General features: G+C 36.6%; 1 protein-coding gene across 18 annotated transcripts in view; it reads right to left on the reverse strand.

Moving 5' to 3' along the window:
- The window catches only part of LOC105473644 (leucine rich repeat containing 9), a 171,071-nt gene that overhangs the window by 52,426 nt on the left and 102,987 nt on the right, over positions 1 to 15,658 (reverse strand). For 14 of the 18 annotated variants that reach the window (XM_071100077.1, XM_011727530.3, XM_011727527.3 and 11 more), the window contains 2 exons: positions 14,499 to 14,716; positions 10,527 to 10,595 (listed from right to left, as the gene is read on the reverse strand). In XM_071100077.1, coding sequence (XP_070956178.1) covers positions 10,527 to 10,595; positions 14,499 to 14,716 — 287 coding nt within the window. Of the gene's footprint in view, positions 1 to 6,585; positions 6,636 to 7,702; positions 7,749 to 10,526; positions 10,596 to 14,498; positions 14,717 to 15,658 lie in introns of all 18 variants that reach the window. The other 4 variants (XR_982371.2, XR_011625828.1, XM_011727540.3 and 1 more) reach the window with 2 other exon arrangements.

Consider the following 15,658-nt stretch of genomic DNA (forward strand, 5'->3'; position numbering starts at 1 on the left):
GCTTGGAGGGTGCCACACCCATGGAGCCTTGTTGACTGCTAGCACAGCAGTCTAAGATCGTACTGCGAGGCAGGAGCAAGGCTGGTGGAGGGGTGTCCACCATTGCTGAGGCTTGAGTAGGTAAACAAAGCAGCCAGGAAGCTCGAACTCAGTGGAGCCCACCACAGCTCAAGGAAGCCTCTGTAGACTCCACCTCTGGAGGCAGGGCATAGCTGAACAAAAAGGCAGCAGAAACTTCTGCAGAATTAAACGTCCCTGTCTGACAGCTATGAATAGAGTAGTGCTTCTCCCAGCATGGAATTTGAGATCTGAGAACGGAGAGACTGCCCCTTCAAGTGGGTCCCTGACCCCTGAGTAGCCTAACTGGCAGGCACATCCCAGTAGGGGCCGACTGACACCTATTACAGCTGGGTGCCCCTCTGAAGCTGTATGATCATTCCTCCAAAGGAAAGATCAGGCAGCAACATTTTCCGTTCTGCAATATTTGCTGTTCTGCAGCCTCCACTGGTGATACCCAGGCAAACAGGATCTGGAGTGGAACTCCAGCAAACTCCAACAGACCTGAAGCTGAGGGTCCTGACTGTTAGAAGGAAAACTAACAAACAGAAAGGACATCCACACCAAAACCCCATCTGTACATCACCATCATCAAAGACCAAAGGTACATAAAACCACAAAGATGGGGAGAAACCAGAGCAGAAAACCTGAAAATTCTAAAAATCAGAGTGCCTCTTCTCCTCCAAAGGAATGCAGCTCCTCGCCAGCAATGGAACAAAGCTGGAAGGAGAATGACTTTGATGAGTTGAGAGAAGAATGCTTCAGACGATTGGTAATAACAAACTTCTCCGAGCTAAAGGAGGATGTTCGAAGCCATCACAAATAAGCTAAAAACCTTGAAAAAAGATCAGACGAATGGCTAACTAGAATAAACAGTGTAGAGAAGTCCTTAAAATACCTAATGGAGCTGAAAACCATGGCACGAGAACTATGTGACACATGCACAAGCTTCAATAGCCAATTTGATCAAATGGAAGAAAGGGTATCAGTGATTGAAGATCAAATGTATGAAATGAAGCGAGAAGAGAAGTTTAGAGAAAAAAGAGTAAAAAGAAACGAACAAAGCCTCCAAAAAATATGGGACTATGTGAAAAGACCAAATCTACGTCCAATTGGTGTACCTGAAAGTGACAGGGAGAATGGAACCAAGTTGGAAAACACCCTTCAGGATATTATCCAGGAGAACTTCCCCAACCTAGTGAGGCAGGCCAACATTCAAATTCAGGAAATACAGAGAATGCCACAAACACACTCCTCAAGAAGAGCAACTCCAAGACACATAATTGCCAGATTCACCGAAGTTGAAATGAAGGAAAAAATGTTAAGGGCAGCCAAGAGAAAGGTCAGGTTACCCACAAAGGGAAGCCCATCAGATTAAAAGTGGATCTCTTGGCAGAAACTCTACGAGCCAGAAGAGAGTGGGGGCCAATAGTCAACATTCTTAAAGAAAATAATTTTCAACCCAGAATTTCACATCCAGCCAAACTAAGCTTCATAAGTGAAGGAGAAATAAAATCCTTTACAGACAAGCAAATGCTTAGAGATTTTGTCACCACCAGGCCTGCCTTACAAGAGCTCCTGAAGGAAGCACTAAACATGGAAAGGAACAACCAGTACCAGCTACTGCAAAAAAAAATGCCAAATTGTAAAGACCATCAATGCTAGGAAGAAATGGCATCAACTAACGAGCAAAATAACCAGCTAACATCATAATGAGAGAATCAAATTCACACATAACAATATGAACCTTAAATGTAAATGGGCTAAATGTTCCAATTAAAAGACACAGATGGTCAAATTGGATAAAGAGTCAAGACCCATTGGTGTGCTGTATTCAGGAGACCCATCTCACGGGCAGAGACACACATAGGCTCAAAATAAGGGGATGGAGGAAGATCTACCAAGGAAATGGAAAAAAAGAAAAAAAAAAAAACCAGGGGTTGCAATCCTAGTCTCTGATAAAACAGGCTTTAAACCAACAAAGAACAGAAGAGACAAAGAAGGTCATTATATAATGGTAAAGGGATCAATTCAACAAGAAGAGCTAACTATCCTAAATATATATGCACCCAATACTGGAGCACCCAAATTCATGAAGCAAGTCCTTAGAGACCTACAAAGAGACTTATACTCCCACACAATAATAATGGGAGACTTTAACACCCCATTATCAACATTAGACAGATCAACGAGACAGAAAGTTAACAAGGATATCCAGGAATTGAACTCAGCTCTGCACCAAGCAGATCTAATAGACATGGAACTTTCCACCCCAAATCAACAGAATATACATTCTTCTCAGCACCACATCACACTTATTCCAAAAGTGACCACATCGTTGGAAGTAAAGCACTCCTCAGCAAATGTAAAAGAACAGAAATTATAACAAACTGTCTCTCAGACCACAGAGCAATCAAACTAGAACTCAGGATTAAGAAACTCACTCAAAACAGCTTAACTACATGGAAATTGAACAACCTGCTCCTGAATGACTACTGGGTACATAACAAAATGGAGGCAGAAATAAAGATGATCTTTGAAACCAATGAGAACAAAGACACAACATACCAGAACCTTTGAGACACATTTAAAGCAGTGTGTAGAGGGAAATTTATAGCATTAAATGTCCACAAGAGAAAGCAGGAAAGATCTAAAATAGACACCCTAACATCACAATTAAAAGAACTGGAGAAGAAAGAGCAAACACATTCAAAAGCTAGCAGAAGGCAAGAAATAACTAAGATCACAGCAGAACCGAAGGAGATAGAGACACAAAAAACCCTGCAGAAAATCAGTGAATCCAGGAACTGGTTTTTTCAGAAGATCAACAAAATTGATAGACTGCTAGCAAGACTAATAAAGAAGAAAATAGAGAAGAATCAACTAGATGCAATAAAAAATGATAAAGGGGATATCACCACCAATCCCACAGAAATACAAACTACCATTAGAGAATACTATAAACACATCTATGCAAATAAAATAGAAAATCTAGAAGAAATGGATAAATTCCTGGACACATACACCCTCCCAAGACTAAATCAGGAAGAAGTTGAATCCCTGAATAGACCACTAACAGGTTCTGAACTTCAGGTAATAATTAATAGCCTACCAACCAAAAAAAGTCCAGGACCAGACGGATTCACAGCCGAATTCTACCAGAGTTACAAAGAGGAGCTAGTACCATTGCTTCTGAAACTATTCCAATCAACAGAAAAAGAGAGAATCCTCCCTAACTCATTTTATGAGGCCAGCATCATCCTGATACAAAAGCCTGGCAGAGACACAACAAAAAAAGAGAATTTTAGACCAATATCCCTGATGATCATCGATGCAAAAATCCTCAATAAAATACTGGCAAACCGAATCCAGCAGCACTTCAAAAAGCTTCTCCACCACGATCAAGCTGGCTTCATCCCTGGGATGCAAGGCTGGTTCAACATATGCAAATCAATAAATGTAATCCAGCATATAAACAGAACCAAGGACAAAAACTACATAATTATCTCAATAGATGCAGAAAAGGCCTTTGACAAAATTCAACAGCCCTTCATGCTAAAAACTCACAATAAATTAAGTATTGATGGGATGTATCTCAAAATAATAAGAGCTATTTATGACAAACCCATAGCTAATATCACATTGAATGGGCAAAAACTGGAAGCATTCCCTTTGAAAACTGGCACAAGACAGGGATGCCCTCTCTCACCACTCCTATTCAACATAGTGTTGGAAGTGCTGGCCAGGGCAATCAGGCAGAAGAAAGAAAGAAAGGGTATTCAGTTAGGAAAAGAGGAAGTCAAATTGTCCCTGTTTGCAGATGACATGATTGTATATTTAGAAAACCCCATCGTCTCAGCTGAAAATCTCCTTAAGCTGATAAGCAACTTCAGCAAAGTCTCAGGATACAAAATCAATGTGTGAAATTCATAAGCATTCCTATACACCAATAACAGACAAACAGAGAGCCAAATCATGAGTGAACTCCCCTTCAAAATTGCTTCAAAGAGAATAAAATACCTAGGAATCCAACTTACAAGGGATGTGAAGGACCTCTTCAAGGAGAACTACAAACCACTACTCAACTAAATAAAAGAGGACACATACAAATGGAAGAACATTCCATGCTCATGGATAGGAAGAATCAATATTGGGAAAATGGCCATACTGCCCAAGGTAATTTATAGATTCAATGCCATCCCCATCAAGCTACCAATGACTTTCTTCACAGAATTGGAAAAAGCTACTTTAAAGTTCCAATGGAACCAAAAAAGAACCCACATTGCCAAGACAATCCTAAGCCAAAAGAACAAAGCTGGAGTCATCATGCTACCTGACTTCAAACTATACTACAAGGCTACAGTAACCAAAACAGCATGGTACTGGAACCAAAACACACATATAGACCAATGGAACAGAATAGAGCCCCCAGAAATAATACCACACATCTACAGCCATCTGATCTTTGACAAACCTGACAAAAACAAGAAATGGGGAAGGGATTCCCTATTTAATAAATGATGCTGGGAAAACTGGCTAGCCACATGTAGAAAGCTGAATCTGGATCCCTTCCTTACATCTTATACAAAAATTAATTCAGATGGATTAAAGACTTAAATGTTAGGCCTAAAACCATAAAAACCCTAGTAGAAACCCTAGGTAATACCATTCAGGCCATAGGCATGGACAAGGACTTCATGACTAAAACACCAAAAGCAATGGCAACAAAAGCCAAAATTGACAAATGGGATCTATTTAAACGAAACAGCTTCTGCACAGAAAAAAAAAACTACCATCAGAGTGAACAGGCAACCTACGGAATGGGAGAAAAATTTTACAATCTACCCATCTGAGAAAGTGCTAATATCCAGAATCTACAAAGAACTTAAGCAAATTTACAAGAAAAAATCAAACAACCCCATGAAAAAGTGGGCAAAGGATATGAACAGACACTTCTCAAAAGAAGACATTTATGCAGCCAATAGACACATGAAAAAATGCTCATCATCACTGGCCATCAGAGAAACACAAATCAAAACCACAATGAGATACCATCTCACACCAGTTAGAATGGTGATCATTAAAAAGTTAGGAAACAACAGATGCTGGAGAGGATGTGGGAGAAATAGGAATGCTTTTACACTGTTGGTGGGACTGTAAACTAGTTCAACCATTGTAGAAGATAGTGTGGCGATTCCTCAAAGATCTAGAACTAGAAATACCATTTGACTCAGCCATCCCATTACTGGGGATATACCTAAAAGATTATAAATTATGCTGCTATGAAGACACATGCACACATATGTTTATTGTGGCACTATTCACAATAGCAAAGACTTGGAACCAACCCAAATGTCCATCAATGATAGACTGGATTAAGAAAATGTGGCACATATATACCATGGAATACTATGCAGCCATAAAAAAGGATGAGTTTGTGTCCTTTGTAGGGACATGGATGAAGCTGGAAACCATCATTCTGAGCAAAGTATCACAAGGACAGAAAACCAAACACCGCATGTTCTCATTCATAGGTGGGAATTGAACAATGAGAACATTCAGACACAGGATGGGGAACATCACACACCAGGGCCCGTCGTGGGGTGTGGGGAAGGAGGAGGGATAGCATTAGGAGATATACCTAATGTAAATGACGAGTTAACGGGTGCAGCACATCAACATGGCACATGTATACATGTGTAACAAACTTGCATGTTGTGCACATGTACCCTAGAACTTTAGTATATATATATATATATATATATAATAAAGTACATGATGCCACAGAAGGCAAAAAAAATAAAGAGGCAAAGAGTAACTTTACAGCAGAAAAATCTGGCAAACACCACTTCAATCAAGTGATCACAGTGAATAGGACAAATTAAAATTGTATGACAGATACATGGAGAATGCAACATCCACCTTTGCGATATCCCTCCCCAAAATGCACAACCTGAGTCTAATCATAAGATGTCACCAGATGAACCCAACTTGAAGGACGTTCTACAGATTAACTGGTCCATAATCTTCAAAAGTGTCAAAGTCATCAAAGTGAAGGAATCATCATGTCCCTTTGGCTTCTCTGGTCTGGAAGATTCCTCAGTCTGGAGGAGCAATCTTCTAGACTGGAAGAGCTAAAGGTACATGACCACTAATGTCTCTTAGCAATGCATGATCCTGGCTGAATACTTTTGCTATAACAGACATTATGAGAACAATAGGTGAACCCTGAGTTGAGGCTGAGGATTAAGTTTTGCTATGGACTGAATGCTGATGTGCCCCCAAAATTCATATATTAAAGCCCTAACCCCTAATGTAATGGTATTATTAGGAGTTGGAGTCTTGGGAGGTGATTAGGTTTAAATGAGGTCATCAGGATGGGGTCCTTATGATGGGACCAGTACCCTTATAGAAAAGTATAGTAGAGACCAGGAGTTTTTGTGCCCTCTTCACACCCAACCCTTCCCACCAGAGCCATGTGAGGATACAGCAAGACAACTATCTGCAAGCCAGGAAGATGGTCCTCACCAGGAACTGGATCAGTTGGCCCTTTGATCTTGTACTTTCAGCCTCCAGAACTGTGAGAAATAAATATCTGTTGTTAAAAAAAGACAATACTACCCAGAGCAGTTTACATATTCAATGCAATCCCTATCAATATACCTAAAACATTCTTCACAGAAATAAAAAAAAAAAATCCTAAAATATTCCCGAATAGCCAAAGCAATCCTGAGCAAAAAGAACAAAACTGGAGGCATCACACAATGTGACTTCAAATTTTATTACAAAGCTATAGTAACCAAAAAACCATGGAACTGGCATTAAAAAAAGACACATAGACCAACATGACAGAATAGATAACCCAGATATAAATCCATGCATTTACAGTCAACTCATCTTCGACAAAACACCAAGAACTTACAGTGAGAAAATGACAGTCTTGTTAATAAATAGTTCTGGGAAAAGTGGATAACTCTGTATAGGAGAATGAAAATTGACGTCTATCTCTCACCATATACAAAAATCAAATCCAAATGGATTGAAGACTTGAATCTAAGACCTTAAACTATGAAACTACTAGAGGAAAGCATTGCTGAAATCCTCCAAGACATTTATTTGGGCAAATACTGTGTAAGACATCAAAAGCACAGGCAACCAAAGCAAAAATGGATAAATGGGATTACATCAAACTGAAAAGCTTCCGTACAGCAAAGTAAATAATCAACGAAGTAAAGCTACAACCCACAGAATGGGAGAAAATATTTGCAGTCAATCCATCTGACAAGGGATTAATAACCAGAACACATAAGAGCGCAAATAACTTAACAGCCAAAAATAAATAAATAATTAAATTTAAAAACTGGCAAAAGATCTGAACAGACATTTCTCAAAAGAAGACATACAAATGGCCAACAGGTTTACAAAAAAAAAAAAAAAAAGTGCTCAAAGTCACTAATAATCAGAGAAATGCAAACCAAACCACAATGTGGTATCATTTTACCCCAGTTAAAATGGCTGACATCAAAACTACAGGCAATAACAGATGCTGGTAAGGATGTGGAGAAAGGGGAACCTGTGCACACTGTTGGTGGGCATGTAAATTACCATTATGGTAAACAGTATGGAGGTTCCTTAAAAAACTCACAATAGAACTTCCATCTTTTCCAGCCATTCCACTACCGGGTATGTATCTAAAAGAAAGGAAATCAATACATCAAAGAGATACCTGTACTCCTATGTTTATTGCAGCATTATTCATAATAGCCAAAATATGGAATCAACCTAAGTGCCCATCAGCGGATGAATGGATAAAGAAAATGTGGTATATCTACACAATGGAACATTATTCAGCCATAAAAAGAATGAAATCCTGTTATTTGCAGCAATATGGATGGAATTGGAAACCATTATGTTAAGTAAAATAAGCCAGGCACAGAAAAACAAATATCATATGCCCTCACTCATATGTGGGAGCTAAAAAAGTGGATCTAATGAAGACGAAGACTAGATTGGTGGTTACCAGAGTCTAGGAAGGGGAGCGGGGATGAGAGATGGGAATGAAAGGAACAATAAAGAATATAAATATATTTATTTACACTAAACTGGACATTTAAAAATGTAAATATGGTAAATTGTATATATATATTTTACATCAATACAAATTTTAAAAAATAAATGAAAAACAATTCATGAAAGTACTATGAGAGCAATACATTAAAATTTTACAGGCCAGGCAAGGTGGCTCACGCCTGTAATCCCAGCACTTTGGGAGGCAGAGGCAGGCAGATCATGAGATCAGGAGATTAAAGCCATCCTGGCCAACATGGTGAAACTCTGTCTCTACTAAAAATACAAAAAATTAGCCAGACATGAAGGCACGCATCTGTAATCTCAGCTACTTGAGAGACTGAGGAAGGAGAATTGCTTGAACCCAGGAGGCAGAGGCTGCAGTGAGCTGAGATCTTGCCACTGCACTCCATCTTGGGTGACAGAGAGAGACTCTGTCTCAAAAAAAAAGAAAAAAAAATTACCTAAAAAGGGCAATTTTCTAGATAATATAACTTCTCAGAATAGCTGTTTTAAGAAATACAAACATGACTAGCTTTATCGCCATTAAAGAATTTAAGTAGTTTAAAATATAACCTCAAAAAATATTAAGCCCAGAGAGTTCTAGAGATAAGGTTTAATTATCCTTCCAGAAGTATATGAGACATTGCATATAAAAACTCCATAGATTGAAGAAAGAGGGAATGCTCCCAAATTATTTTATGAAGCAAGTAAAACTTTGAGAGAGTTGAAAAGAATACTAAAAGAAGATAAAATTATAGGATAATTTTACTTATTTCCATGGATACAGATATGCTACATAAAATATTAGCAAATTGAATCCAATAAAATATAAAACATGACCAAGAAGTATTCATCCCAGGAATTTCAAGACGGTTTAACACTAGTCTATTATTGTAATTTACCATATTAACAGATTAAAGAGAAAAACTATATTACCAATTACTGAAAAAGCAATGCCCATTCAAGACAAAACTGGTAGGAAACTGGAACTAGAATTTCCTTAAGCTGTTAAAGGTTATCTTCCCATAACCTACTGCAAACATCATATTAAGTAGTGACAACTTTAAAGCATTCTTTTGAAGTTAGTAACTTACTATAAGTACTTCTAATGGTACTTCTAATTCAACACTGTACTAGAGGTCCTAGATAGCATGCTAAGAGAAGCAAAGGAAATTAAAAATGTGAGAACTGGAAAGAAATGATAGTCATATTTGCAGATAATAGTCTATAGAGAAAATCCAAAAAAAATTACAAACCATTATAATTAAAAAGAGGGTTCAGCAAGGGTCCTAGATAAAAAGCAATATACAAAAATCAGAATGTATACACTCCAGCAACAAACAATTAGGAAAATAAAGACACTATTTAAAAAGCAATTAAAACAACAATAAATCTAACCAAAGATGATTAAAATCTTTATGGAGAAAATTACAAATATTTATTCAAAGACATGAAATAAATGGAGTGATATTTATGTTAATGAATGTGAAGGCTGAATACTATAAATATTAGGGGATACTGTTTATTGCTATTTTCTTCTTGGTGGAAGTAGCTCTATGATGTGGCCCTCCTGGGTTTTCTCAAACCCTTCACTTCCTCTCTACTAGGGGAAGTTGAGTGATTTAGCTCCCTTCTTGGGAAAAGAGTGTTCTGGAAGAATGTGTTCTGCTCTCCAAGAGTAGCTCTCCTCTTATGCGGAAAAAGCTCGGTGTAGTATTTTCTATATCTGGATGATCATGACTGACTATTTCTGAAATCTGATAACATGCCCCTTTGATTTCTCACTAAGCTAAGCTGATATTTTTGCCTCTCCATTGTCATATTACTCAATCTGTTTAGAAATTAGGTGAACAAGGGTGCTACTTATTGGGTCCCCTCAAAGATTCCAACAGGAAAGGTTGCAACCTTCTCCCCAAATTAACTTATAAATTGAATGCCATTCCAATTAAAATACCAACAAGATTCTCATGTAACTTGATGGATTGGTTCCTAAAATTTATAGAAAAGTGTAAAGGGCCAAGAATAGCCAAGGCAGTGAAGAAAGAGAAAGAAATAATGAGAAAGAGAAGGAGGTGAAAGAGGAAGAATTAGAGGTGCTTATTCTACCAGACATCAAGGCTTACTACAAAATGTTAATTAATTAACACTATATAATATTGGCACAGGGTTAGAAAAATAGGCCAAGGAATATAATGTGGAAACCTGAAACAGACCTTATTTATACATGACAATGACAGTTTGCACTGTAATCAGTTGGAAGAAGTCAATATATTTGGGCTGGGATAACTGGCTATGCATACAGAAACATAAAATTAAATCCCTTTCTAATACCATATAAAAATAAATTTTATAAAACTACCAGTAAATTAACTAATAAATTAGAATGGTAACATACTCACTGGATTGCCGTACACTGTAAGCTCCCTGAGAGTAGAGATAACATCAAGTTTTTCCAATTCTGTGATATCCTATTCAAAAGTTAATCAGTTATTATTTGGTTAGACTCAACATCTTCAAATGTAGACTCATTTGAAGTAATTATATGTAAGTGTTAGATTGCAGCTAGCTCATGATTGAATTCTCTGAAGTGAGCTTGAGTGACAGTGACAGTCTTCTGTATTCTTGAATAAAGGCAGATCTGTGTACTGTAGATTTCAAATACATGACTGGCAAAGATAACAGTCTAACATGGAAAATTGGATATATAGAAGCACTTGTAAGAAAAGACCAAATTTTTTCTCAGAATTGTGATTTATTCTAGGACTCAGATTATATTTGGTTAATTCCTCCAGCACATTGACAAAAAAGTATGGAAAAGGTGAACCAAATCTAAAAGTTTTAAAGGTACATAACTAAACACAACCTTAACAATAAAAGAATGTGTGCTATTGAGTGGATTGCATCTTGATATACTTGCTGGGAATATATATAGCTGAAAAACTATCTCTCATGTTAAATAATTTGCCTTCTCCATTGCATAGCATTATTTATTAGCTTCCATTTAACATTGGCGAAAGTTTGCAAATATATTTTAGTTTTTGCAAAATTATTTCTAAAATGCTATTTCTGACAAACTTTAATCAACAAGCTCAGCCTAAAGTTGTTGCTAGTTCATGTAACACAACAAAGTTATTGACATGCGTGTATTCCTTTGTGGAATTACAAGTGGACATATAGCAAATTCTTCTAGTATGTGTAAAAATATTTAGACCTATTTTAGATCATTTGGAAGTGAATTTGATTTTTAAAATGACCGATCTTTACTCTTTTGATTTTGGAAGTATCATAAAGGAGGGTTTTGAAAAATCTGTAAATCTATAGAGATATTGTGCATTTTTACCCACAGGCAGTTTCTGTCTGTGGAACCAAGGCCTGATCGGTAATCACGGACATGTGAAAAGTCTTACATTATTTTCTCAAATTAAACCAAACATAACAGTAGTCACTAGTGAAATATTCCTAATCAAAATTTCTGTTTTCACAGAAAATGTTAATATGGGAAATAGACTATTAAATTTGTAGAAGATAATGATGGCATAAACTTTTAGAGAGACATCAGGGAAACTAATATGTCCATAACTGGGGGGAGAGGGCTGATGGCTTCCCATTTTTAATATGCAGCATTATTTTTTACAGTAGTGTGCTGCTACTGGCTCACAAAAAGTCAACTGGTAAATTTTTAGGAATTTTGTGAGATGGTGTGTTAGCCTGAAATTGGCTATGACAGAAGAAATTATACCATAGAAATTGGCAAACGTTACTCATCAGGGACTTTTTTCCTCTTGGAGAGCCAGTTGTTAAGCATTAACCAGGATACCAATGGTAGTTACAATGTCAGCGTAAGTACTTAAGGCAATCATAATAATAATTGTGCCTGGATTGGGGCCTTCACTGAGGACAGGAAATAGCAATAGACTATTCTTAGGGTTCTTTTCAGCTTCAGGTGATTAATTATATGTTTAAAAGTAGACAGAGTAGCTGGATGCCAGGTAGGGGAATCATTTAGACACAGGGATCAAACAGGACTATAAAGGTGAATTAAATAATGAATCTTTCAATTGTGTTTGTGTGATTCTTTCTTTAGAAGCAAGACTATAGACAACAATTTGCTAAATCTATATTATTGGACATGATGGCTAAGTAAAAAGCATCACACCAGAATCAAGGGTATGTATTATATTTTATCAAGGATATAGCTTCTGAAGGATGTTAAAGTAGGCCAACGAGGGATTGCATATACCTTCACTTGAAATATTGTTCCTTTGTTAATTTTTCTAGGCTTTCTCCCTTCTATCAATTTTTATTAACCCAAAGTTATCTGATTGTCCCTTTGTTGAAATTAATGCTGGTATCAGCCTGCCCATGTTGGTATGAATCTAGAGACAGAATCTCTCTCAAAAATAAAATTTGAAAGGAGAGTTCAGAAGTTTGAAGAAAATATGTTTTCAGTAGAATTCAACAGAATTTCCAACATAACCTTTCTATTCCTCTGAGTTCATTTTTTCCCCATCTAAATGTATGGGCACATTAAGGTACTATAATATTAATGGTTAGAATAAGCTTAAAGGCAAAATGATCTATCTAAATTCAATGGAAAATACCATTTCAAGGATAAAAATAAAACAAATAAGGGATGATAATTAAATAATAATACTTACTTCTTCATTCAATGATATGTAGAATCTCTCATGATATATAAGTTGTCATTTAGCTATATTAGATTTTGTTAATAAATAAGCTTGACTAAGTATAGTTGTTATACCAGCTGATCTCTATCGATTCATTTGCTTAAGAGGGATAGAGGAGTAGAGAGCAGGGACACTCTTGTGGAAAAGCAGGTTACCAGGTCTAATCTGGTAACTGGACATCCTGTCAAATAAAGCAATTATACTTGCTAGGAAGAAGGTCCTCATTTATGATATTCTCTTAGCGGTCCTCATTTATAATATTCTCTTAGCAGATCTTCTTGGTTAAGGACTGCCTGTAATAAATAAACCTAGAATCTATAGAATTATAAGGCATGGATCCCTGTAAAATGTCACATAATTTCAAGTTTAAAATGGAGATGGTTCGTAAATGAAACACACTCCCTTATTGTATAAGATCACCTCGTGGAATCTCACTTGAAGACCTCACATTTTATTCTAAGCTCGGTGGTGTGTGTGATGGGGGAAGGAAGGGCCTGAGAAGGCACTAGGCATGTCCTGGGCCCTGTGTGTCCTTGAAATTATTTATAAAGCTCGATACCAGGTAAGATCTCTGATGAGTGTTAAGTCTGAGTTGACAGTCTTTTTTGTTAGCTCAGTTGCTATCACTGGAAAGATCTTCATAGAAGGGCAATTTTCCTAATTTAGATTTCTTCTTGATAAATCTTAGGAAGAATCATCCCCAGTTTTGGCAGGCTTTTCTCAGATGAATGTTTGAATCTGTATAAATTAGTTGTATACTATTTTTATCTGTATGTACATTCCCTAATTGCTTTGTAGAAAGGGGCATGGCTCATGATTTCCTTCTAACCTTGTCCAGGGCTTTTAAAAAATCACCCCCAGAAAAGGCTTCCTGAACTCTATAGCAAGTAGAGCCACAAATGTTTATGGAGGATCTATTATGTACTGGGTACTATGCTGTATACTGATACAAATGTAGACAAGACAGACTTGCTGCCTGCCCTTGGCGGTTAGTCCAGAGTTCAGTCTGTCTTTGAGGCTATCTTAGAGGTATTGGCAGAAGTAGAAAAGCTGGTAAAAGGAGAGCTAAGAGACCACCACAGAAATGCTGAGAGAAATGTGAGGGCTGTATAAGGTTATGTCTTCAACTCTTATCTGTATGCTATCTCAGGAGAGAGTCTGAGCGGTTCAGTTGGGGCGGTGACCTAAAAGTAACAGGTTAAATTCTCAGCAGGTAAAACTAAGCCAGGATCCTATCTAAGGAAGCCTTGAGTGGGGAGAGATATAACATTAAAGCTGAGTCAAAGTCCGTTATCAGGAGTTGATTCAAATGCCGGGTAGAACAAGTACATATGATAAGTTTAAGGGGCCAAAGGAAGTCCAGAATCAAGATTCAGAAACAACTTGGATCAAGAGCAGTCAAGTTGTGAGAACTCTCAGAGAGGACTGATGAGAAGAGCCTTAGAACATGTAGAACTAACCTTTGTTAATGAGCTTGTGCATGTGGCTTTGTCCAGTTCTTAAGTCTAGAAGTAGGGTGAATATTTCTGCATCACAGACTATTTCTATGCCTTGAAATATAGATGGTACATAAATGATAAATAACATACTAGCAACATTTTCATTGATGTTCTTGGAAGCTTTATGTTCAGAACTCAGAGAAACTAAAGCTTGTAAATCCCATAATAAAAAAATAACAGTTACCTGGATTTTATTATATCCTAGGAAGAGTTTCTCTAGTTTTACCAAAGATTGTAATTTGCCCAGTTCTCGTAGTCTGTTTTCCTCCAAGTGAAGTGCCAATAAAGAACTTGGTTTGGCAAAAGCACTGTCATTAAATGATCGGATGCGGTTATGATCCACTACCAATTCCTGAAGGACTGCTAAGTTGTCAAGCCCTTCAACTTGGCTGATTTCATTACCTAAAAAGAAAGAAGTCATGATATATCAAGTGAGCCCAAACTTCCTGAATTAAAGGATATCTACTTACATATAAATATCTTTTAATCAGATGATTTTTCAAAAGAAGTAAAGGATTCAAGAAACTTATTTCCAAAGAGAAATTGAAATGTAATTTACAGGAAGGTAGCATCATCATAAAATAATATTTGCTAAAATTTCTCATTTGTGAATTTGAAAGATCAGGATGTGATGTACACAATGTACTGAAATGATCTAATATGTCTGTTCAGTAATTGTTAAAATAGTTGGTATTGACAAAAGTAGATACAGAAAAGTGCTGCAAAACATATGCTTCCTGAGTATGTTATTACTCTAATAGACATTACAATAGTATATTTAATTATTTCTTAAAATAGACTAATTTGTTGTATTATGTTAGAACACCATTAATTATGCTGTTCTTTCTCATATTTTTGCACTGCAACCATATTAAACACATCAAAGTTCATTTAATTCTTCAAAACTCTAAACCCTTATTTATAACCTATGATTTCTCTCTATTGTAGCTATCAATAGCTATATAAATAGTAATGATAACTTATATGAAGACTCTTCACTTTACAAAATTTTTTTATATGTACAGTATTTTCTATCAGAGTCTCAAAATACTACAGGGGAAATATTTTATCTCTTTTTTCTAATCAGAAAATTGAGGGTCAGAGAAATTAAGTGGCTTTCTCAAAGACATAAAAATGGCAATATCAGGCCTAACTTAGACTTTTTACATTTTAAGCTCAATTATCTTCCTAGTATGCCACACTACGTTTCATTCAATATTCATTCTCCTTGATTATTATGTGCTGAATTGTGTCCCCCTGAAATTAATATGTGAAAATCTTAACCTCCAGTACCTCAAAATGTGACTGTATTTGGAGACAGGGTCTTTAAAAGATAATTAACAT

Source organism: Macaca nemestrina, chromosome 7 (genome assembly GCF_043159975.1).
Source record: "Macaca nemestrina isolate mMacNem1 chromosome 7, mMacNem.hap1, whole genome shotgun sequence".
In the NCBI taxonomy this organism is placed as follows: domain Eukaryota; kingdom Metazoa; phylum Chordata; class Mammalia; order Primates; family Cercopithecidae; genus Macaca; species Macaca nemestrina.